At 38.8% G+C, this 27,117-nt stretch overlaps 1 protein-coding gene across 4 annotated transcripts in view; it reads left to right on the top strand.

Annotated features, from left to right (window-relative positions):
* Positions 1-1,029: 1,029 nt before the first annotated feature.
* The window catches only part of LOC149152518 (uncharacterized), a 124,064-nt gene continuing 97,976 nt past the window's right edge, over positions 1,030-27,117 (top strand). For 3 of the 4 annotated variants that reach the window (XM_089437895.1, XM_089437894.1, XM_089437893.1), the window contains exon 1: positions 1,030-1,459. In XM_089437895.1, the coding sequence (XP_089294021.1) occupies positions 1,216-1,459 (244 nt within the window). In that variant the 5' untranslated portion in view covers positions 1,030-1,215. The remainder of the gene's footprint in view (positions 1,460-27,117) is intronic. The other variant, XM_089437892.1, reaches the window with a different exon arrangement.

Below are 27,117 nucleotides of genomic sequence, written 5' to 3'. Positions count from 1 at the left end.
CCAGTTTATACTTTCATATTTTAAACTTAGATGAACTTTCTCACAATATAACATTGAAGAAAAATCTGGTGCAATCATTTAGTCCAATCATGAGTGACAAAGCAAGGTTTTATCATGACGTTTGTGTACATTTGAATATGGCTGATTGCCACATAAATTCCCTTGGTCAAATATGGGAGCTAGTTCTTACCTTTCAAAGTTCAATAATTAAACTAAGTGACAGGGAATGCTAGTTATACTTTCGTATTCTAAACTTGGATGAGCTTTCTCACAGTGTAACATTGAAGATAAATTTAGCGCAATCATTAAGTCCAGTGATGAGTGACAAAGCAAGATTTTATCATGACATTTGTGTACATTTGAATATTGCTGATAGCCGCACAAATTCCCTTGGTAAAATGTGGGAGCTAGTTCATACCTTTCAAAGTTCAATAATTAAACTAAACAAGAGGGAATGCTAGCTGTGCGGCCCTGTTATTCTTATATTAATTATTATTATTATTATTATTTTTAAACAGGAAAAACCCAATAACTAAGCAAGAGCCAAGACATCCCGTATTGACCACAAATGAAGTGAAAACTCCTTGGGGCCGCTTACTCCTTGAGCCTAATCAATACACGCGATAACATGCCTCTGGAGACTTGAACACTATGTCACAAGATTCATCGAACTTTAACTTCGAGGTTCGAATTTTGGCAAACCTTATTTTTTTTGAGATTCTGTGAACCTCATAGCCATTGACCAAGTCCATAAATCAAAACTCATAATCTCACATCACAACTCAAACTTGTAATTTATCCCTACAGTTTCCATATTCAAAATATTAATCTTAATTTCGTATTATTTTAACTTATAATTAATTATATATACAAACCTAATAACTAACCTAATTTGAAATTCAAACCCAACCTGATCATTGTTTAACGCAACCATGTCACATCGCTTGAACATGAACGAATAAATTAGCAAACCACAATCCCAACTACTTCAACTAAAAACCATTACTATTAACCATGAAAATAATGATGAACACACATTATCAACCAATACCATATAACAGGACATGGCAATTGTATGTTTGGAAGTCCTCATAAACCCTTAAAACCCTAATACGAAATCATCTCAGCTTGCCACTGAAATACAGTTTTGAACATCACCGTCAGCGCCATTCTCAGATTGTTTCTCTGACCGCATTTCATCGTCAAGCTCGCTTAATGGCGGCTCGTTATGGAACGTTTGCAAGGTCTGCGTTTTATTCAACGTCGAACCGATTCAGAGCATCATCATCAGCCGCCAGACCCCCTGCATCCTCTCGCAGAACTGTCTTCGAACATAACAGTGCGAGCTCTCGAAGGCGATGCGCAGAGTCAATGATTCCATTACACAATGTGGTTGCATCCGCCAAGCTCGTAACTCATCTCGGTGTCAGCACCCGGAGCAGTAAAGCGCTTTCTCATGGTACTCTCTTACCCCGGTCTCTTTTTGATTGTGCTTGAGTTCGAAATTTTCACAATGACCAGTTATAGATATAAAATTGGTCACACTGTAAAACATATGTACGGATAATTAATGCACCTTTTCACTGTGGCCTTTATCGCAATTAATCTGCCCTTATGGAGCCGCCCATAGAAAGAAGGGCAGAAATTTATCAAATTGCATGTTTTGGTCCAAGAAATGGTGAATTGGAACTGTTAAACACAATGCTAAATCAAAAGGAATAGTTGACACGACGGTTTCCACACAGGTTGCATAAATGTCAGCATCTCCATTTCAGATTCCACGGAGGAGGCCAGAGATAAACAAAAAACTCAAACTGCTTACATCTCAATGAGGCCGTGGGATTTAATTCAATCCTTGTAGAGTGGCCTTTTTGGTTTAGGAATTGGGCTGTAACACCACATGCACTCTTTTTCTGTAAAAGCTCCTCGTTTCTTCAAGAGAGGCAACAAGACTAACAATTGACACTGTTGCCATCCACGTAGCAAGCTGATGATCTTTTCTCTTAAAAATGTAGCACCTCAAACAAGGCATTTAACGAAATCAAACCTAACAACCCGTTGTCAATTATTTGAAAAGAAGCTTTGATAATCACATAGTGAGCTTTAGAACATAACTGATTCCCAACTCGCAACATGTGGTGAAAGATTTCATTTCCCTGTTGCCATACATTAACAAGCAGGCATTGAGGAGGAGATATATCATCAAGGCAATGCAACGGTCATCAAGCAAGACAGGCACTTGTGCTAACTACAAGCAACCATTGATAGCTGTTTATAGTGGTTGCCTTTGGGAACATTTTTGAGGTTCACCTTAATTTTAACTTTGTTCCGTGTTGTCTTACTGCTATGAATCAGTGCCCCTTTACCCTACAGCAGCAACTTTATATTGATGTAGAAATAAGCAAGTTATATGCAATGCAAACTACTCAGATTTCAAGGGAAATTGCTAATGTATTCTTAAAATGGGAGCCTCGAGCGATAGGATAAAGCGTATCCAACACAACACCTCCCATGCAACAAAAATCGTGTATGGTCAATGCCATTTGACATTCATCAACATATTCGATGAAAAAAGATCATCAGTGTTCCATGGGGATGTAATATTCCCGATAAATTAATTGCTCAAGAGATGAAGTAGCCTATCAATCCCCATAGGCTATAGTCTGAGGTTTGGTGTGAATTTTACTCAATTAATTAAGAAGAGAATCCCCTCAAGGAAATCTATAAATAAAAGAGGGTTGAATTCATTTTGGAGCATCATTGAATTGGATCATTTATCTCTGTTTGTCTTTGAGCTTGAGGCTTTGAGGGTTTTTAGACCCCTTTCTCCTATCAATTTTGGTGAAATATTTCACCTTAGTTGATAAAATTCTTTTATCTTTCTTGTACTTTCTTTTGTTCTGGCCCAACAATTTTTGTAAAAAATCCACGAAAATATGCAACTGCTCTAAATAAAAGACAATCTATAAATAAAATAAAATAAAGGAAATTTGTAAATAAAAGAGGGTTGAATTCATTTTGGATCATCATTGAATTGGACCCTTTATCTTTGTTTGTCTTTGAGCTTGAGGCTTTGAGGGTTTTAAGACCCCTTTCTCCTATCAATTTCGGTGGTGAAAGATTTCACCCTAGTTGATAAATTTCTTTTATATTTCTTGTCTTTTCTTTTGTTCTAGCCCAACAATTTTTGTAGAAAATCCATGAAAAGCTGTAATTGCTCTAATGAATAATTTGAAAGCTAGTTTCTTTTCATTAGGACACAAATCTTCTTTACTTATTTGTAGTGGAATAGGAACAAAAATAAACACAGTCATTTAATAATCAAGGCACAAGATTTCTAGGGAACCTAACTAGGAAAAGCCTTTTCTTGTTTGAGAATTTTATTGATAGAAAAATAAGCAATAGATCTCTTACAATACAATATTGTCCCAACATAAAACATAATGGTTCTCCTTGCTTGAACTAGGCTTGAAACATCTGCAAGTAGCTTGATCCTGCCTCCCTATTTCTATGCGCATAGGCTGCTCCTATTACTTAGGGGATCCTCCCTAAATCCTTGTTCAAATCCCAAGGGAAATTCCTCCGCAAATCTTCACACAAGCTTCTCTTGCACCCTCTTCCTCTCACAAGCTCACACAAACCTGTGCTCTCTATTGCTTTGTCTCACTAACTCGTGTTCACAAAACATGTTAGGTCCCTATAATACTAGTGATGCCCCCATTAATATTGTAGTTGTATCCCTTATTAATGTTGTTGTGCCCCTATTGTCCCCATATTGTTATTACTGTGCCCCATAGAATCCCTTTATTGTTATTTTTGTGCTTTTATATTATTATTGTTAGGTCGGCTTGGTTATATTGTGACCCTTTAGACTCTTTATATAGAAAGGAGGTTTTGTCATTTGAATCATCCAAGAATTGTTCTTTTGTGTAATGTGAAGGAGGTTTCCCCCTCGAAGAGGCTGAATTCTAAGGCATTCAACTATCTTTTCTATTTTTTTGTGAGCTGGTTTCATAACATTTGGTATCAAAGCTTTGGATTCTAGGGTTTCGCTGCTCCAAATAGGTCATCGTGGCATTTTCGCTATAATTTTTTTCTGCGACGTTTCAGAAGCAAAAAAAAACCCATTTGAGACGAAATCGCACTGAACCTCGGGTCTAAATTTCAGAGCTTTTCGCGCTATATTTGCGGAGATATGATTTGAGGAAGTTGGTCTTTTTGCAGAGTTCTGAATTACATTCTAAACAGGTGACCTGGGGAAAATTGTCATAACTTTCTCTCTGAGCATCGAATTGAAATTTTGTAAGAAGGTACAGAAAGAGGACGAACTGTAGTTTCTTGTATATATTTTTCAGAGCCAAAGGCCGAAACAGTGACACGTGGCACTTCATACAAGTTCATTCTTCTGGAAAGGTCTATAATCAGGTTATCTTGGGAGATTGTGCATAACTCTTCCTTGGAGAATCCAATTTGGATCAGACTGGTGGCATTGGAAAGAAGACGCAAAGGGCTACTACAGGTCGCAAATTCAGAACTGGATGATCCGAAATTACAAAAACACATCAGATTCAATATCAAGCTCCTACAAAGTGAAAAAAGGTGTAGTTTTTTTTAAATTTTTGCATAAGCTTGGTTTGAAAAATTAGTTTGAAGGAATTTAAAGGGCATTGTAAAGCATTATTATTGGTAATTGATGCCCCGAGGAAAGAAAATGCAAACACCCAGTAAGCAACTTGAAAGCTCTAGCATGACTCATGAAGAAGAAGAAGAAATGCAACATGATATATCAAAATTACGAGACCAAGTGCCACAAGTGTCACTTGCACAAAAAGTAACAGAAGCTAAAATGGATGGCATGGAAGCTAAGATGAATGGCATGGACGCTAAGATGAATGGCATAGATGCTAAAATGGATGGCATGGATGATAAAATGGAAGAATTGAAGATACATTTGAATAAGTTGCTACAAGAAATGGTCACTAATGGTGAAAGGGTAGTAAAGGAAACTCATGATGAGAACAAAAGAAATGCTAATCATGATTCCATAGACTCTAATGTTGGATCGAAGACCCACCATATTCCAAAAATCGATATGAGGAAGTTTGATGGCAAGGATCCCGCAACATGGATATTACAGATGGAGCAATTTTTCGATCTCAATAATGTGCAAAACACACAAAATGTATGTATTGCAACTTTATATTTGGAACCAAGTCAGTTTGTGTGGTATCAATGTCTTTGCCCTCGTAAACAAATTATCACTTGGGCAATTTTTACGGAAGAATTGATCGCACATTATGAGAATACAGAAAGCAACACTTTTTTTAGCCAATTGATAAGTCTCAAACAAAAGGGTTCAATAATGGAGCACATTGAGGAGTTCCAAAAATTGAACATAAGAGTAAAAAATATTCCAGAGGAGCATAGGATTGATGTGTTCATAGGGACTTTAAAGGATAATATCCAACATGATGTTCGCCTTTGGGAACCTGATTCATTAGAGAAGGCATTCAGGTTAGCAAAAAAAAATGGAAAACAAAATTATGGCAACCAGGAAGCATACCACTCACAACTATAAAGATGGAAGTGTTGTTGCCCTTAGCCTTCCACAACCTATAAGGTTGACACCACGACAATTGGAAGAAAAAAAGAGCAAAAGGGCTTTGTTACAGTTGTGATAACAAATACACTAAAGGTCATAAGTGTGCTGAGAAGAAATTATTCTACATAGATTGTGAAGAGGAAGAAGAAAAAGAGCAAGAAAGGTCAAAAGAAGAGGATATACTCCAGGAACAAAGCTTAGATAAAGAAGAAATGAATTCGACCATATCTTGTAATGCATTGGCTGGAATTACCACTCCTCAAACCATCAAGATAGAAGGACAAATCAAGAAGAAAAAAGTAATAATGTTGATTGATTCAGGAAGTACCCACAATTTTATTCATTGTAAGATAGCAAAAGAATTGAATTTCTTCCTATATCCAGCACCAGAGTGTCAAGTGATGGTTGCAAATGGAGGAACGATAAATTGCTTTGGAAAGTGCCATAATATCAAGCTATCCATGGGAGAATATGTACTGAAAAGCCTAATGCTTTCCATCCCAATGGGAGGTGCTGATGTTGTACTAGGAGTCCAATGACTACAATCCTTGGGTACAATAGCTTTTAACTTTCAAGAACTTTTCATGAAATTTTATGCGGAAGGAAAGGAAGTTGAATTAAGGGGTATTGTAGGGAAATCGGGAAAGATAATAAGCTCTAACGGTATGACAAAGTTTCTAAAAAAGGAACAACGATGTGTAATTGCACAATTATGTGCGCTAGATGTTTCCACATCGAAATCATCTATTTCTCCAGATCTCCAAAAAGTCTTGGACAATCATTCCAAGATGTTTGAAAATTCCAAAGGTCTCCCACCTGTTCGTGATCATGATCATGCTATTCATTTGATTCTAGGAAGTGTTCCTCCAAACATCAGGCCGTACAGATATCCCTATGCCCAAAAGAGTGAAATTGAATGTATGGTTGCAGAAATGCTTGAGGCTGGTATAATTCAACCTAGCCAAAGTTCTTTCTCTGCTCCAGTAGTATTGGTGCACAAGAAGGATGGATCATGGCGCATGTGTCCGGATTATAGGGAGCTCAACAAGCTCACTATTAAAGATAAGTTTCCCATTCCTGTCATTGATGAATTATTGGATGAATTGCATGGATCAATTTACTTCACCAAGTTAGATCTTCGTTCAGGATATCATCAAATCAGAATGAAGACTCAAGACATTCCGAAAACAACATTTAGAACTCATGAGGGTCACTATGAGTTTTTGGTCATGCCTTTTGGCCTTACCAATGCACCTTCTACATTTCAAGGTTTGATGAATTCCATTTTCAAACCCTTTCTTAGAAAATTTGTGTTAGTATTTTTTGATGATATACTAATCTACAACAAGTCTTGGAAGGATCATATTGAACACGTTGACAGGGTGCTACAATTATTGGAGGAGAAACAATTATATGCAAGAAGATCCAAATGTTTCTTTGGAGTACAAGAGGTGGAATATCTGGGTCATATTGTATCTCATGAAGGAGTTAAGGTAGACCCTAACAAAATTAAAGCCATTAAGGAATGGGAAATCCCCACATCCATAAAGCATTTGCGAGGATTTCTCGGGTTGACAAGGTACTATCGCAAGTTTGTTAAGAATTATGGGAAAATAGTAGCACCTCTAACAACATTGTTGAAGAAATATGCATTTTCATGGACTCCAGAAGCAACAAAGGCCTTCGAATATCTTAAAGAGGCAATGTGCCAAGCACTGGTCTTAGCTACACCAGACTTCACAAAAACCTTTATTGTGGAATGTGATGCTTCCGGAAATGGAATTGGTGCTGTTTTAATGCAAGATGAAAGACCCATTGCTTTTGAAAGTCATCCAATCAAGGGAAAATATTTACACAAAGCTATTTATGAGAAGGAAATGTTGGCAATACTACATGCACTTAAAAAATGGCGACCCTACTTAATGGGAAGACACTTCAAGGTGAAAATGGATCATGATAGCCTTAAATACTTTTTAGAACAAAGATTATCCTCTGAAGAATAACAAAAATGGGTTACAAAGATGTTGGGTTATGACTTTGAAATCATATACAAAAAGGGAAGTAAAATGTTGTGGCAGATGCACTCTCAAGAAAGGATGAGGATGTGGAAGCATTGTTGTGCGCCATTTCTATTATCCAACTAGATTGGATAAATGAAGCAAGCGAGGCATGGAAGAATGACGAAGAAGTGTGGGAACTTATTCGAAAGTTACAACAAGATTCCAGTACATCTGATACATTTAGCTGGAAAAATGATTCGTTATGGTACAAAGATCGCTTATACCTCTATAAGAATTCCCAACTCAAACAAAATATTCTTCTGGAATTGCACGCTTCTCCCTTAGGAGGGCACTCAGGATTTTTAAAAACTTACCACAGAGTTAAGAAGGAATTTTTTTGGGATGGCCTTAAATTGGATATTCAAAAGTTTGTGGCGGAATGTTTGGTATGCCAACAAAATAAAGCTGAAACAATTAAGACACCAGGTTTATTACAACCTTTATCCATTCCAAGCCAACGTCGAGAGGAGGTTTCAATGGATTTTATCACAAGTTTACCCAAGTCTGAGGGAAAGAGTGTCATCATGGTGGTAGTTGACAGACTTACCAAGTATGAACACTTTTGTGCATTATCACATCCATTTAAAGCCAGTACAGTTTCTACGACATTTATGGAAACAATTCAAAAGCTATATGGAAACCCAAAGATTATTGTAAGTGACAAAGATGTCATTTTTACAGGAAATTTTTGGACATAATTATTTTCTTGTCTTGGTACTCAGTTAGCTCATAGCTCAGCTTATCATCCTTAATCTGATGGGCAAACGAAGATAGTAAACAAACGTTTGGAAGGATATCTTCGTTGCTTTGTATCTGATAAACAGACACAATGGGTTAAATTGTTGCCTCTGGCTGAAAGGTGGTATAACACTTCCTTCCATACTGCAACAAAAATGACCCCATTTATGGCACTTTATGGATATCAGCCACCATCCATCACATCATATTTAAGAGAAAATTCTAAGGTTCAAGCAGTGGAACATCACATCGAGCATCAACAACAAGTTCTCCAACTCTTAAAGGATAACCTCGTGTTGGCGTAGAATAGAATGAAACAACAGGCAGATCAACATCGCAGTGAAAGAAGTTTTGATGTAGGTGATTGGGTATTCCTACGACTACAACCATATAAACAAATGTCCCTCAAGCAAGCTAAGAAGGATAACAAATTGTCACCAAAGTATTATGGTCCGTACAAGGTGTTGCAAAAGATTGGTACTATGGCATACAAATTGGAGCTTCCTGCAGCTTCTTGAGTGCACCCAGTTTTCCATGTTTCATGTTTAAAGAAGGTTATAGGCGACAAGCTCCCAGTTCAAACAATATTGCCAGAACTTGACGAGGAAGGAAAAATTATATTGGAACCGGAAGCAGTCATAGAAACAAGAACTTGACAACTACGAAATCGATCCATTTCAGAGTATCTCATCAAGTGGAAGAACTTATCTGCTGAAGATTCCACATGGGAGGATGAGAATTTTATACAGAAGCATCCAGAACTACTCAAGCGTTGAGGACAACACTTTTTTGAAGGAGAGGGGCATGTTAGGTCCCTATAATACTAGTGATGCCCCCATTAATATTGTAGTTGTATCCCTTATTAATATTGTTGTGCCCCTATTGTCCCCATATTGTTATTATTGTGCCCCATAGAATCCCTCTATTGTTATTTTTGTGCCTTTATATTATTATTGTTAGGTCGACTTGGTTATATTGTGACCCCTTAGACTCCTATATATAGAAAGGAGGTTTTGTCATTTGAATCATCCAAGAATTGTTCTTTTGTGTAATGTAAAGGAGGTTGCCCCCTCGAAGAGGCTGAATTCTAAGGCATTCAACTATCTTTTCTATCTTTTTTTGCGTTGGTTTCATAACAAAACAATGATGTACAATGGTGCCTCCGTCCTCCTTTTAAGCAATTCACATAGGCTAAATTTGACAAGTTGTATTTTAGGAAGTCGACTTGTGATTGATGAGTTAACTGAGTCAAATTGGCTCTTGTAATTCGTCTAGTCTCAATTTCGAACTGAGACTCAATCACTCATCCTTTCCTAAATCTAACACGCATTAGAAGACAACAATTGCGCCTTCCACTTTTGCGCATTAGACAAACTGCTTCATGCACTGTCCTAACTTATAAGAATTCGTCATAAATTTTAGGAACTCATCCTAACTTTTAAGAACTTGCGCATGCTAAGGAAAACTGCTTCTTGGTCTCTTTGACTAAGGAACAAGTCAAAGAAGGACCTTTCTCGCTATTATTTTCAACACTCCCTCTTAGCAAGGAAGGTGCTTCTGGAAGAACCTCGTCCACCTGGATCTGTCTCCAACACTACCATGTTCTTTGTTGCTGCAATTGCTCCCTCTGAACTAGAAGACTTCCTTGCTTTCCTCTGCGAAACTTGATCTGAAGACCTGTTCTTTCCCACCATGTTCTGCGAGTCCATCACTTCAGTCATAAGTGCCATGTACCCTGTGTACCTTTGTGGCTGCTTCCTCTAGCTGGAAGTGATACTGGAAGATTCAACTCTCTTCTGATCTCCCTTAACCAAATCCTCTACCCACTTGGCTCAAACTCTCCCTATACTGGGAGTCTCTGACTGAGTGGCTGCCTCCACTCACCTTGGGCTATGCTCCTCATCATCCTGCTGGTTAGCCCAACTGCCAACTAGCTTAGACTCAAACTGAGATACTGGCTAAGGCTCCATCTTGAGAGCTCTATCTTGCTCTCGCTCAACCACCACTTCTCTACTTTGAGCTCTCCCTGCCTTGCTGCTCAAGGCTACATCTTTCTCTACTTGCAACTTGTAGAGATTCTTCACCCTCACACCTATTTGCTTCTTACATCCAAAAGCTAAGTGTTGGAGGTACGCCTTACCTCTGCTGAAGATGATATCATATCCCTTGTCCTCAAGGGTAGCTATCGAAACAAGATTTTGCCTCAATCCTAGAACATAGAGAACATCTTTGAGATGAAGAGGATTACCTAACTCCCTCTGAAAATTGACAGTACCAACTCCTCTAGTTGCATACCGACCATCATCTCCTAGGTCAATCTGAAACTGCATGCCCTTCTCCTTCAGGTGGTTGAAACTCTTCTTGTTCTTGGTCATGTGGAAGGATGCTCCTGAATCAATATACCATATATTGTTATCTGCTGAGCTTGCCATGCAAGCAATCAATGAAAAATCTTTCTCGAATTGGGCAAAAAATGCATCTACTTTCGCTGATGCAGCTACATGATCCTTATTGGACTCCTCCTCCTGCTTAGGACACTTAGTGGCATAATGTCCAAACTCATGGCAATGGAAGCACTTGATCTTGTTTAGATCCTTCTTCTTGCCCTTCTGATTGGACTTGGCCACTCCTTGGCCCTCTTTGCCCTTGGCCTTACTGCTCTTGCCTTCTAGGGCAATGTTCTCCTCGTCCTTTGTCTTCATCGATCTACCATCTTTGGTCCCTCTCCAGATCTCTTCCTGAACGCAGTCAATCCAAAACCTTTCCCAATTGGGAAAATTCTCTCTACCACTGACAACATCTTGGAAACCATACCAAGACTTGTGAAGTCCTAGTAAGGCCAAACTCACAAGGTCATGATCAGATACAATCATGCCACACCACCCAACTCATCTTGTACTTGAGTGAACCTTGACAAATATGTGATGATGGGCTCATCCTTGCTCATCTGGATACTCCTCAACTTCTCCTTAAGAGCAAGCTTCCTGGTATCACTAGTACTCTGATATAGTTCTAAAATAGTTTTGAACATCTCATAAGTTGTCTTCTTCTCATGGATATGAGGAACTATATGATCTCTGACCCCTTCTAGAATAATCCTCCTTGCCTTGATACCATTCTTAGTATGTTGGGTCAATTGTTGGGGACCTTGTGGTGGTGGTGGTGGTGTGGTGTTAAAATTTTGATGTTCTATGCTATAACAATTATTTATCCCAAAACTTATGTTTGCTGCAATATTAGTTAAGCAATTGTAGATAGAACATAAACCAAATGCACAATTGAAGACAACCAAGAACAAGATAAGACACATAGAATTTAGGTCCAATGACTAGGGAAAAACCCAACCAGATTCTTTTTCTATTATATATCAATTATTCAATAGAGATACAAAGTACATTGAGAGATCAAGAGAATGAGTAAGTTCATCCAAATCCGAAAAAACTATAACATGAAGATCACTGGTAGCAACAACTGATGCAAACACTGAATCAATCTTCAAGTTTTGCTCTTACTCTCCAAGTCTCTCTCTATCACAATCTTCTTCAAGTCTCTCCAACTCTATCTCTCAAGTTTGAATCCTTCTTTCACGATGCACAAGTAGTGAGAATGAGATGATATGAGATACATATATGGGAGGAGCAACAGATTCTGGTCATAAAAAAGGAGCAATATGCATACCTTGAGAAGTTACATATGCCATTTAGGGAGGTACACATGCCTTTGTAACTCATGCTATTAAGGAGGTGAAAGAGGAATCTTTTATGACATGCTTTTATTATAAGAGGAATATGCAATGTCTTAATGAGTGCGTAAGAGGGAGAGTAACGTTTGCATTAATGAAAGCGTAAGAGAATCTTTTGTGACAAGACTGTAATGAGAGTGAAACTGAAACGTATCCATTAAGAGAGAGATAGAGAGTTACGATGTGCTATATGAGACATAGAGGTACAAAGTGATTAAGTGATAAAAGTAAGGTGACTTGAAGTTCCTTATAATAATAATAATGTCATAATATCATAAGGATAATAATAAAGGTAATGATAATATTGATGATTAATCAAAAATTGAACTATTAAGATTGATTAATGATAAGTTAAGTGATTTTCCAACATCTATACTTGATTACCAATTGATGCAAGGTGATTTATAATTTTTGAAAAGTCATGCTTGAGATGTGAGACGTGACTTTCTAATTTTAGGAAGTCACTCCAAAATTGTCAGAAATGAAATTTTATTTAGGGAAATTCATCCTTGAGCTATCAATTTTCAACACTCCCTCTCAGTTAGGGAGGAATTTCTTTTTGTAACAAAGATCTCCGCTTTCTTTGCTCATCTCTGCTTTGGAACAATGGTGTCACAATTTAATGAAGAAGAATCATCATAGGGGAGATTCATCTATCGCCCTATATCCACTGATCTTCCCATCTTGACATAGACTTGGGGGGATTACCACTTGTCAACACATGACAAGGATCGCGCACAACCAAGTCTCACCTCTGCTTGGGGGATTACCACTTGTCAACACATGACAAGGATCATGCTCAACCAAGCTTTACCATAAGAGTTAAGTGGTAGAACACTTGCAGCCATAGACTTTGGGGGGGTTACCACTTGTCAACATATGACAAGGATTGCGCACAACTAAGTCCCATCTCTGCTTGGGGTGATTACCACTTGACTAGGATCGCGCACACCCAAGTCTCACCTTTGCTTGGGGGGATTACCACTTGTCAAGGATCGCGCACACCAAGCTTCACCACACCCATTGGCTAGATTGGTGGTACGCCAACAAGCCCAACTTGTGGGTAGGATGCATATTGGGGTATACTCTTGGTAAGTCCCAGACTTGATGGTAGGGGGGATTATCGCTTGTCAACGCAAGACAAGGATCGCTCACAACCTACAATCAAGAGTTCCCTCAACCCAAGAGCTCTTCTAGTTCCATTCCCAACTTGGGAGCTCAAACAAGAGGGAAGAGCATAGCTCAGTGTTCTCGATCATCCATGACCGCCCCCACTAGGAAGGGTCACATCCGTTAGTCCAAGCTGCTCTCTGAATACCAAGAACTTCCCTTTCGATAAAGGCTTGGTAAGTATGTCAACTATCTAATCATCAGTTGCAATATGATGGAGTCTTACTGCTCCTCTCTACACCATATCCCGGATATAGTGATATTTGATCTCAATGTGCTTGGACTTGTCATGGAACACAAGATTTTCTGCAAGACGAATCCCACTCTTATTGTCACAGTATATTATTGTTGTATCTAGCACATGCTCAAATAACTCTCCAAAGAGCTTCCTCAACCATACTGCCTCACAACTAGCCATGCTAGCAGTAATGTACTCGGCTTCAACCGTGCTAATGGCTACAAACTTCTGTTTTCTGCTCATTTGAGATATCATGACAGATCCCAAGCTAAAGAAGCATCCAAATGTGCTCTTTTTGCCAGCAAAGTTACTAGCCTAATCAACATCAGAGTACCCATGTAGTCTCACATTTCTGACAATATATCTCAATCCAAGATTGATGGTCCCATGCAACTATCTTAGCACATGCTTCGCAACAATCAAGTGTGCATGTGATGGCTTAATCATATATTGTATTAGAGTATTGACTACAAAACATATGTCTAGTCTAGTGTTCACTAAGAACATCAGTTCTCCAATTAGTTGTCGATACTCGAAGAATTAGCCAAATTAGGTCCTGCAGCTTCACCACATAACTTTTTGAAATTCATTTCCATTGGTGTGTTCATGGACTTACATTTTGTCATACCAAATCTTTCTAGAAGCTTGACAACATATTTTCCTTGAGAAAGGAAAATCTCACCAGGTCTCTGCCATACCTCTAGGCCCAAAAAGTAGTGCATCAAATGAAGATCTTTCATTTCAAATTCAGAAGCTAACTCCCTCTTACACTGGAGGATAAGAGGTTCTCCACTAGTCAAGAATAAGTCATCAACATATAATACCAAAATCAAAGGCATACCTTGGACCATCTTGAAGTAGAGATTTGGATCAACATTGCTTTTGGTAAAACCAAGCTTCATCAAGAAGCTATCAATGTGGGCATACCAAGCTCTTGGGGCTTGCTTCAATCCATAGAGAGCTTTCTTCAGTCTACACACATGAGTTTTCTTGTCATGCACTTCAAAGCCTTGTGGTTGCTCCACAAATACTTCTTCCTTGAGGAAGCCATGCGGAAAGGACGACAGTATATTGAGCAACAGGGGAAAAAATCTTATCATAATCTTCTCCCTCTTTTTGAGAGAAGCCTCTAGCCACAAATCTAGCTTTATATTTTTCAATATTACCATCTGCACCATGTTTGATTTTATACAACCATTTGGAAGTCACAACAGACTTACCTTTGGGTCTTGGAACTACTTCCATACATCATTATATATGATGGACTCATATTCTTTAGCCATTACATCTTTCCATACTTGATCTTTCACTGCTTCTTCAAAAGTGCATGGTTTGGCTAGAATAATGTTGCTCATGGCAAAAGGTATCCCTGGAAATGACAAGGTTTCTTGCTTTCTTTGAAAGTTCATCTGGGGGCAACATGTCTATCAACATTTTGTAGAGTGTTATGAAGCCATAATGGCCTCTTTCTAGCAGGAGGATTACTTGGAGGAGGATCCAAGCGATCCATGGGCTCCATGGGTTCATCAGCAAGATCAGGCTTAGGCTCAAGATCTTCTTGAGCATCCAAGGCATCATCTTGACTTTCAACATTAACAAGAGGAGGAGGAGTGTCTATTGCCTTTCCAAGAGCTACATCTTCATCAAATGTTACATCTCTTCTAAATTGTATAGTTCTTTGACCATACACGTATATTTTGTAAGCTTTAGGATTATCACAATAACCAACAAACATACTTTTCTTGCCTGAAGCTTCTAGCTTGGTCCTCTTTTCCTTTGGCACATGAAAGTAGACAAGGTAGCCAAAGATCCTCAAGTGCCCAACTTCAGGCTTTTCACCAGTGAAGACTTCTTCAAGAGTCTTATTGTTTAAGGCTCGTTGTGGAGATCTATCTTGGACATAGACAATAGTGTTAACAACTTCTCCCCAAAGAAACTTTGGTAGCTTTTGTTAAAATTGTGATGTTCTATGTTGTCACAATTACTTATTCCAAAACTCCTTTTCGCTGCAATATTAGTTAAGCAATTGTAGATAGAACATAAACCAAATGCTCAATTGAAGACAACCAAGAACAAGATAAGACATAAAGAATTTAGGTCCAATGACCAGGGTAAAATCCAAAAGGGGAAAACCCAACCAGATTCTTCTTCTATTAGATGTTAATTGTTCAGCAAAGATACAAATTACAGTGAGAGATCAAGAGAATGAGTAAGTTCTTGATTGAAGAATGAATTTTGGAGGATATGTTGCTGCGTGAGAAGTAGGAAAGCATATGATTGAGGAATCTTATGTCAAATATTCGGTTGATAATCCTACTGAGTTGAGGAACAACATCTAGAACGACCCCGAAGGTTTGTATTTGATTATGTACATATGAAAGTATATTATTGATTTGGGGTTGTGATTGTACAGGTGAATCTCTCGAAAATGTTGATAGCATGCTGGTTACCAATCAATTTGATTGGGAGAGATTGGTTATCCTTGATCTACTGGATCTAGGAGTGTTGAGGCTTTGTGAGTGGAGCATTGCTTGGGAGGACATCTGATCAGCACATTGTGTTGATGTTTAGGTCCCGAAGTTGGAAAAGGTAATGTTGATTATAGAGCTCTGTTTTGGATACACACCTGGATCTTTGGGTTGGTGGTTAGCAAGTAAGCCTGATGGTACTTAGAGGGGCTGAAAGCTTGAGTCCATATTATTCCCAAATGGATAGATTGCCTTGGTCAGGAATCTAGTCCGTGGCATTGCGGTGCCTAAATTGTTGAGAGACCACATGGATAGATTACCCTAGTCGGGATCCTAGTCTGTGGCATTGCGGTGCCTAAATTGTTGAAAGACCACTTGGATAGATTGCCCTGGTCAAGAATCTAGTCCATGGCATTGCGGTGCCTAAAGTTCTTCATGGTTCATATAGTTTGAGATTTTCCATTGTATTTGAATACCTCCATAGTTAAGAGGGAGTGTTGGAAAATGTAACTAGGTTCGGTCTTCATTTAATGTATTTGAGTTATCATGTCATGTACTTGTCAAAAGAATAAAGAAAATAATTTTATTATTATTATTGTGACTTATTATAGAATGGGTTTCGTGCTTGGGTCACCATGTTTTAGGTCAAAGTCCCCATTGAGGACTTCTAGGATTTATTCTAAGTCAATAGAGTCATTGTACTTTTAAAGAGACCCTTCTTGGGCTTTTGAATCACGTAAAATGGTCAAGTATTGAGTTAAATATGATATATGTATCCTCCACACCATGTCGGCCTAGAAGAAGATCAAGTCGGCCTAAGGACCCTATTCGACCTCACATGGAGCCTATAAATACAAGCACATCGAATTCATTTGGAGCATCACTCACTCACAAGAAGTTCGATATCTCTTGTAGTTGGGAAAAGTGCGAAGTTTGTTGTCGGGAAGTTGAAGTGAATGCGAGTTTGGGGAAGTCTAACGAGAAAAGAAAAATCGAAATTTTGGTGCCTGTCTCTCTCTGTTTTGTGCTCTGGATTGGGAGATCGAAGTCTTCCAAGTTTCACTGTTGCTGGAAGCTGCTGCCTAGTCGAAGACGCTGGAAAGGGGTCAAAATTCTGGAAGGCTGACTTGGTGTGGAGGGAAGGTTTGTTCTTGGTCTAGGGTGAAGAGTCTCAAAGAATACTATTGAAACGAAGAATTTGTTGGCTAGGTTTTCCCCTCGAAGGGAGTTTTGCCCTGGCATAATGCCTACATCTGTGTCTATTGTTTTATGTGCTGCTGCTTTGGTAATTGCTTGATGAACTAAAAGAAAGAAGATATGAAGAATTGTAATAATAAGAAACATCACAAATAATTATCAAGAATAAGAAAAGCTTTCTGCCTCTCTGATTTTCTAACACAATGATGGGATGAGGAGTGATCCCTAAAGCCTATTCACAAGAGAGGCTCAAAGAAATGGCTTACTTGCTTTTGAAGCAAGGGGATGGCCCATGGGCTCTCTTAGAAGGGTTGAGGGGACACTTAGACCTAGTGTCGCAGGAACCGTCCCCCCCCCAAGGATCCAAAGGCAGATCTGCGTCTCGTACGGATCCGCCATTGATCCTTCGTTGGAACCGCGGATCGGAAAATTGGATCCGCGGTTCCTCATTTTTTTGGCGGTTCCTGCAAAATTGGATTTGTGGGGGCCTAATCCGTGGCTCCTACTGCCCGATTTGCGGTTCCTATTTCCCTATCAGTGGATCCGGAAAGGATCGGGTGCGGATTTGTGGAGGTTTGGGTGTGTATCCACCACGGATCGCGATTGGATCTAAGAGAAGGTGGACGGTTCCGTGGGGCTTTTTTTGTTTTTGGAAATTCCAAATTATTCTGTGAGGAACTACACTTTCCGAATACTCCTTACTCCTAAGGTGCCCCTTGATGCTCCCTAGATGCTCCCTAATGGTAATGTTAAATTCTTAAAGTAAAAGTGACATTCTGCTTTATCTTTCATTTCCATCCTTTTACTTAAATTTTTAACATCACCATGAAATGACTTAGGATGTTTGAGAGTGGTTCCAACCAATGTTTTAAAACTCCGACTCCGACTCCGACTCGGCCGAGGGTTGACTCCGACTTGGCCGAGGGTTGACTCCGACTCCGACTCCGACTCGGTATCGACTCAGCCGGCTCGATTTCAATGACTCGGTCCTTGTAAAAAATACATTAAATATTTATTTTTTATAAAAACACATAATTTTAAAGTTTTTCATTCATGTTTCCAAACACACAGCATTAGAATATAGATAGAAGACAACATATGATCAAAGTAGGCTCATGAATATATCCATTATATCAAAATGGCACCCAGTACATTGTCCAATACATACACGATGATGATATAGAGATCAAAACAAAAACACATAACCAAGGAGGCTATAAATGGCCCCTACAACAAAACTCTATGACCAGTACTACTGGCTACTGCTAGAGTTGCCAACATCATCTGGCTCAGTGTTACTTGGGAGCAGGAGCGAAAGTGGGGAGCGAGAGCGAAAACGGGAGCGGGAGCGACATTTTGAGAAGCTCTTGGTTTGGGAGCGAATCCCAGAGGAGTTCAACAACCAATGTCACTAACATCAAGGTACATAGAGGGATTGGTGTTCTTGATTAAATACGAGTTCCAGAATCCATACCCTAATACATGACAAAATTCAATGGAAACATTGCAATCCTCCAATCCTGAAACCCTGAAAAACTGATAAGTCTGCTGGATTTTGAATGAAATCTAAAATTCTACTTTCTCCATATGAAATCCAATGAGGCCGAAACCACTCTCAAACATCCTGAGTCATTTCATGGTAATGTTAAAAATTTAAGTAAAAGGATGAAAATGAAGATTAAGGAGAATGTCACTTTTACTTTAAGAATTTAACATTACCATGAAAATTTATAATTGCTTGGAGTCCAAACCAACCAAAAAACAATTTAAAAATCCATTAAAATTTTATTAAATCGCAGTTTGACATGATGCTGGGCGTTTTTTTGTGACTCGGCCGAGTCATAACAGAAACGGCCGAGTTGGCCGAGTCAGCCATGACTCGGACGAGTCATTCAATGACTCGGACGAGTCATTCAATGACTCGGACGAGTCATTCAATGACTCGGACGAGTCATTCAATGACTCGGACGAGTCATTCAATGACTCGGCCGAGTCATGGCTGACTCGGCCAGTCGAACCGTTCCAAAGGCCGGGTCATAGAAAAAGGTATTGGCTCGGATCAACCCGGCCGTTTCGGTTTCGAAATGGCCGTTTCTTAAAACAATGGTTCCAACCTCATCAGACTTCATATGGGGAAAATAGAATTTCATATCCCATTCAAAATTCAGCAGACTTAACAGTTTTTAGGATCAATGGGATTGTGATGTTTCATTGGATTATATCATGTATGAGGGTATGTGATTGGCATTTAATCAAGAGCAACAAGCCCTATATGTACCCCAATGTTGGTGTTATTGATTGTTGAACTCCTTTGTCATGGCCTTAGCAATTATGTACCCTTCACTCAAGTCAAAATCATTGATTAGGCATGTTAAGCTTTCTCTACCATATTATAAGGCTTGGATTAAGCTGTTTGATCAAAATTAGGCAATGTTGATTAAAATCCCTATAGAATTGAAGTAGAGGCAAAGGATAGACAAGAGAAGAGGAATCTAGATTGTAGATGGTTGATGTTGGAATAATTAATCATTGATGTAAAATGGATGCCATATCTATCTTGATTTATGTAAAAATATGCATATTTTCATGTCTTCTACAACTAATTTGGTATTTTGGATGTTTTTTTTAATATAAACGCAAATATATATATATATATATATATATATATATATATATATATATAGCTATGAAACCGGATTCGTCCCCCAGGCCCTACGTGTCCTGAATTCGGCGAATCAGACACAATTCAGGCAAAATCGAGACACGTTGTGTCTGATCGAGACACTTTGAATACGGAACGTGTCCCGATCAGGACACTTCTATTTGCACATTCACTTGTTTAGTTTGTTGTGGATTTGCTATGGGTGTTTGGGAGCAAGGAACAAAGGGCGTGGGAGCATTTTCAAGGAGATTCAAGCAATAGGTAAGTGCTAGAGCCTGTCAGATTTGATGATGGTGATACTATAGAGGGATCATCCTCCACACCAACAGATGCAGAGATGACTTTGGATACAAAGGAGGAGGATGCAGTAGAGGAGAGCAGTGGTGACCATGATGATGACAGTGATGTTGATTTTGATGATGACTATGAGGATTGATGACTCATGAGTCATGAGCTACCTACTTCCTTAAGGCTTGTATACTTGTAGTTGTAGTTGTTTTGTATTTGCTATTTCTATTTGCCATTGGCATTGCACTACCTATGTAAATAGTAACACATTTTGATTTTGATGACTTAATGAGAAAACTACAATATCTTTATCTTACTATCTTGTCTTTCTCCTATTGGATCATTGATGAATTGAATATGTATTATAAATTTATAATTTATCATTTATCATTTATGTCACAATTGTATTTGTAATTTTGTATGCATAATGTTACTTTGTAAAACTTACATCTAGATGAAGATCTATGTTTGAATCAATGAATTTGTATCATGAATGAGAATTTGTGTAAGAAATATCTAATTTTTAATATATATATATATATATAATAAAATAATATATAACGTATCCGAATGTGTCCTATTCCAGGGGGTCAACGTGTCTGTATCCGACACTCGAATCCTCGTATTTGTCGAATCCCGAATCCCCGTATCTGTCGAATCCCGAATCCCTGTGTCCAGTGACTTAGATAAATACTAGACGCTTCCGAGACGCTTCGCTTCCTAGATTTTTGGAAAATGACGCCTTCGCGTCCCTGCTTCCAAAAAACGTCCCCGTTTCGTCGCTCCTTCCAAAAAACGTCCCCGCTTCGTGCAACATTGCTTAGACCTAGCTATGGAGAATATCTCTTGACAAGAGGTATCCTAGAGCTAATAATTCTTAAAGAGAAAGGTTTTTAGTGAATCCTTGTGGAATTTGAGTCACAAAGTTGTGGGACCACAAAGAACCCAAGTAGACCCAGAGTAGGTCAAGGGTGTGGAGTTGATCAACACTAGGGGGACTTGACCAACCTAGGGGGGAGAATAGGATCAAAGGAGTGAGTTTTTCTTGGAATTTAAGGGCAATGACCCAAGTGAGGATACTAACCCAAGGAAACCTAGGGAGAAGAATGATCTTGATCCAGGGCTTGTAATATCTCGGGATTCCATCGTCGGATTGAGCTCAAAATTCGAGGACCCTTTGAGAAAACCCCAGCGCAGTTCTAAACCGATTTTCAAGGCTTTTTGATGGCTACAAAAGATTTTGCTTGATGCCCTAGGGGACCTTCTAAGGTTAGGCCTTGATTTGGAAGAGGCGAGGAAAATACGTGTTATTTTGACCACCAATGGGATGCGAGGATCAGTGCCTTGCTTCTTGGGCTTAATGGAGTCAAGATACATTTAGATCAAGATTTTTCTTATGCTAAGGAGCCCTAATTGACCTTCGCTAGCATTTCCAAGTGCAAGAACTAGGTTATTAGGGATTTATACTTCAAATTTGCAAAGGAGATGAAGTTTCAAGGCTTTTCACGTATTAGGTGCCTCTAGGAACATTCACCCACTCCCTCTAAGAACAACACATGCATCAAATCATTTATTCAAGGTCTCAAGAAGAATTTCACATCATTTATAGCCCATACAAGAATAATGACAACAATACCATGCATTAGACAAGTAAGATAACAAAAATAACATTAAATTTCACATACAAGAGAGAGAGAGAGAGTATATCCATTCATCAACTTTACATAGAAAGAAGCTCCAAAGACAATAGTGAAAATCCAAACATCATAGTGCATCAAGAATCTCCAAAAATTTCGTCCATGAAAGCTAGTGCGAAAATCACAAGAGATACTAATCCAATCCAAGTGCTGATGAGAGGAATGAATGAGCCTCTCATCTATTTATACAATCCATAAGGGGGTTTGAATAGCCTAATTAGCCTAATAATGCCCCAAATAATAAAATAATGTACAATAATGACATGACTTGGTGACAAGCCCACCAAGATAGCTCAATAATACAAAGATAAAGCCTCTCAAGAGGGCAAAATAGTAGATATAATGAGTCGTTGGGCCATTGAGGAGGCCTAGTGGAGTCCAAAGTGTGCCAATGTGAGAGAATAGGCTCCAAACATAGTGATCAAGGGGGTGGCCCCTTGATATCCAAGCAAATCCAATGTGGTGCCCCCAATGGGTGTGGGGCACAATGACAGCCTCATGGGTCTCCAAGTGCATCGATAATGCTTGTATACCATCTGTAAGGGTTGGAATGAGGACATAAGCCCTCACATGGTCTCATCCAGACCCTGGAACATCTGCCAAGTATATGGTACCAATGTGAAGCCAACTGGGCAAGGTGGTCAAGGCGCATCATCCTGATGCAGGAGCATCTGGACTTAGCCAGCAATGTGATGGTTTGTTCACATGTTGTGGCTAAATGAGTTGAATTTCACTGACCTGAGTGGTCAAAAGTCAGTTTTGGTAGAGAGGGTTGGATCTCTCGAAAATGATCTTTACTTCATTATTGTAATAATTAGGAAATTGTCTTATTTTAGACTAAGGGATAAGTTGTTAGCATAGGTGTGTAATAGAGCTTAAAAATAGAGATTTGATTGTTAGATTGATTAAAATAGAGATCGAGTTGTTAGTACAGTTAGAATAGGATTTGACTCATAAAAGAGAAGAAATTGTAATGGAAAGGGATTAGCTGAGATGATTGAGAATTGAGTGAGAGGCGAGAGTTGAGTGATAGATAGGACTTGGAGATTGAGACAGAGGTTTGATAAATTACTGTGATTGAGCTGAGAGGGCCAAGACTCTGTAACTATTATTATATTGAAGAAATTGATTCAGTGTGTGACTGTGTGTTAATTCTGGTGAAGACTCTCGTTTACCTCTGTGAATTTGCGTTCTGAAACTTAATCGGGTATTTCTCTGTTTTCCCATTTTAATTGTAAATCTCAATGTTTATGTGTTAATCGCGGTCATTTAGTATCAACTGCGGGGTAGGAGAGCGCAGAAATTCTTGATCGTGGTTGGAGACCCGCACTCATTCTTGGCCGTTGATCTCAATTTCAAACTTTTAGGTCACAGTCAACGGCGGGGGTTAGGCCTGTTTTTAACCCGTGTGCTAGTTGAAGACCCGCCAGCCGTAGGATTTGATGGCCTCTGTTATCCAACGGATATCAGGTCACCAAGTGTTCGGATTTTAATTCCAAAGACGGACCCGAACTTTTATAGATCAAGGATTTATAATCCTTATCGGCTCCGTAAGGGCGGTTAAGCGTCACACAAGTTCCCCGGCCGATATCGTTGTGAACCATTGGATCCAGCGCACTTTGATCAACGGTGGAGGATCAATAGATTGTTTTGTTGATCGGGGTGAGTGATGACCGTTAGATCTGGAGAGAGGAGATCAACGACGTAGAGTGAAGTGCCTGTTTACAAAGGAAAAGTCAACGTGGGACCCTCAGTGTAAGGTAAGCCACGTATAGAATCCGCTATAACGCATCTGATTGGTTATAAAGTAACCAATAGTCTATTTTTAAGACTACCACCTTGATTTCATTAGCCTCCTGCGTCATTTTTGGTATTAGAGCACAGAGATTGAGTTGATTGCAGTAAACATGCCGTCGAGAAGAGGAGCTGGCATATGTCGAGGAAGACCTGAAACAAATGCAGTTTTGCTAGAGGAGATCTGGAGTCTGCGTACAAGGATGGACACAATGGAGATTGCTTAGAGGAGAACACCTGATGAAGGGGTTGCCACTGCTGCAGAAGAATCTTCTGAGGAAGAAGAAGAGGAGGAGGAAAATGAAACTACCAAAGTTATCAAGATGTTGGCTAAAGAAGGTGGAAAACCAAAGGTGGAAATTCTTGCGTATGAAGGGAGTCTCAATGCAGAAGAGCTAATGGATTGGATCAGTTCACTGGACAAATATTTTGACTATGAAGAGGTTGATGACAAAAAGAAGGTGAAATTTGCAGTTACCAGATTGAAGGGTCATGCAGCTATTTGGTGGGATGAACTACAAACATCCAGAACAAGAAAAGGAAAGTCCAAGATCAAGCAATGGGACAAAATGGTGAGTAAAATGAAAGCTAAATTTATGCCAAAAGATTATCAGTTAAATCTTTTCAAACAGTTACAAAATTTAAGGCAAAAAGGAATGTCTGTTAAAGAATATACAGAAGAGTTTTATAGATTGAGTATTAGAGCAGGACATGCAGAGGATGACATGGAGAAGGTAGCCAGATATATCAATGGCTTAAGATATGACATACAGGATGAGATCAACTTGCTGAGTCTGAAGACCATTGAAGATGCCTATCAAGCAGGTTTGAAGGCAGAAGAGAAGATGTTGAGAAAACAAAATCAGAGGAATAGAGGGAAAAGTTCAGTAAGAGGTAGAGGAACTACCAGACCAAGGTTTCAGAAACATCAGAATGAAGCAGGAAGTTCAAGTAGCAGACCACCACAGAGGGGAGATTTTAATAGAAGAAGATTTGCACCCAGAGGAAGAGGTCGAGGAAGAGATATTCGGTGTTACACATGTGGAGAATGGGTACATGGATCATGGGACTGTCCTCGTAATAAAACAACAAGTCAAAGGAATGTGAATGTGGCTGAGGCAAAGGAAGAAAAATCTCAAATTACAGACAAGGAAGAATCCCCTGAAGTAGGAGAATCCCTTTTGTTGAAAAGGGCATTTGCTTAAGGCAGAGAAAGAGACTGAAGAACCAGCTCAGAGGAAGAGTTTATTCAGAACTACATGCAAATCCAAAGGTAAATGTTGTAAAGTGATAATTGACAGTGGAAGCATTGATAACCTTGTTTCTACAGAGATGGTGGACAAGCTAGGATTGGTGAAGACAGTACACCCTACTCCTTACAAAGTGTCATGGTTGCAGAAAGGACATCATATTACTGTGACAAAACAATGCGAGGTAGAGATACAAATTGGTACTTATAAAGATGTGATATTGTGTGATGTAATGCCAATGGATGTATGCCATGTATTGCTGGGAAGACCTTGGCAGTTTGATCGGAAAGATATTCATGATGGGAGGAAAAATACTTATACTCTGGAGAAGGATGGAAATAAACATACATTGCTGCCATTGAAGGATGAAGCTGACAAAGGAGCACCTGGAAACAGTGTTATGCTGATGAGTGGAAAGGAGCTGTTGCAAGAGGTTGGAAAAGGTGAAGAAATGCATTTTGTTGTCATAGGGAGACCTAAGGTAATTTTGACTTCCACAAACTTAGATGATTTACTTGAAGAAATCAAAACTCTGTTGAATGATTTTGCTGATATTATTGTGGATGAGTTGCCAAATGCATTGCCACCAATCAGGAGTATTAGTCATCATATTGATCTAATACTAGGAGCAAGTTTTCCAAACAAAGTAGCATACCGATTAACTCCTCAAGGGAATGCAGAAGTTGGAAAACAAGTGCAAGACTGATGGATAAGGGACTAATATGAGAGAGTCTTAGTCCATGTGCTGTACCAACAGTACTCAGTCCAAAGAAAGGAGGTGAATGGCGTATGTGTATAGATTCCAGAGCCATAAACAAGATCACTATCAGGTATAGATTTCCTTTACCACACATGGATGATTTGATGGATTGTTTGAGTGGGTCAAAGTATTTTACTAAAATAGATCTGAAGAGTGGATATCATCAAATAAGAATTAGAGAAGGAGATGAATGGAAGACTGCATTTAAAACAAACAGTGGGTTGTATGAGTGGTTAGTGATGCCTTTTGGACTTACTAATGCACCTAGCACGTTCTTGAGATTGATGAATGAAGTTTTGAAGGAATATGCAGGCAAGTTTGTTATTGTTTATCTTGATGATATTCTAGTTTTTAGAAGTAAAGAAGAACATCTAGAGCATCTTAAATTGGTTTTAAGAACTCTGCAGAAAGAGAAACTACTGATAAATCTGAAGAAATGTAGTTTCATGAAAGAAGAATTAATTTACTTGGGATTTGTAGTTTCTAAAGAAGGGTTGAAAATGGATTCGGAGAAAGTCCAAGCAATTTGGAACTGGCCTATTCTAAGGAATATATTTGAGGTAAGAAGTTTTCATGGTCTTGCAAGTTTTTATAGGAAATTTATCAGAGGTTTTAGTCAGATTTGTGCACCAATTCTTGAAACAATCAAGGAGACTAATCAACCATTCAAGTGGATAGAAGCAGTAGACATGAATTTTAAGTTGCTGAAGAAGAAAATCACAGAGAAACTAGTTTTAGCTTTACCTGATTTTGAAAAAGTATTTCAAGTTGAAATAGATGCTAGTGGAGTTGCAATTGGAGCAGTTTTGAGTCAGGAACAGAGATCAATAGCATACTTCAGTGAGAAATTAAATGAAGCTAAGAAGAAATATTCTTCTTATGATAAAGAATTTTATGCCATTGTACAAGCCTTAAAAAAATGGAGACATTATTTGCTACCAAAAGAGTTTATATTGTATTCTGACAATCATGCATTACAGTTCATAAACAATCAACCAAAATTGAACCAGAAACATGTCAAGTGGGTAGAGTTTTTGCAGAGCTTTACTTTTGTGATAAAACACACAAGTGGTAAGTTGAACAAAGTTGCTGATGCTTTAAGCAGGGTAAATTTCATTGTGCAAGAATTAAAAGTTGGTGTTGTAGGATTTGAAGAAATGGTTGAAATGTATAAAGATGATGCAGATTTCAAAGATATTTATACAACAGTACAAAATCCAATAGTTCATAACAGAAGTCAGTGGTTAGATTATCTTATCCAAGGAGGTTTATTGTTTAAAGGCAACAAGTTGTGCATTCCCAAATGTTCTATGAGGGAAAACATAATAAAGGAGAAACATAGTGGAGGATTATCTGGTCACTTTGGACAAGACAAAACCTTTGCTCAGGTAAATACTTTTTACTATTGGCCAAAGATGCAGACTGATGTTAAGAGATTTGTTGAGAAGTGC

Source organism: Pinus tabuliformis, chromosome 9 (assembly GCF_031772625.1).
Source record: "Pinus tabuliformis cultivar Carrire ecotype Pingquan chromosome 9, CPIR1, whole genome shotgun sequence".
In the NCBI taxonomy this organism is placed as follows: Eukaryota; Viridiplantae; Streptophyta; class Pinopsida; order Pinales; family Pinaceae; genus Pinus; species Pinus tabuliformis.
Note: the sequence above shows the minus strand (reverse complement) of the source record. Positions and strands in the feature narration are given on the sequence as shown.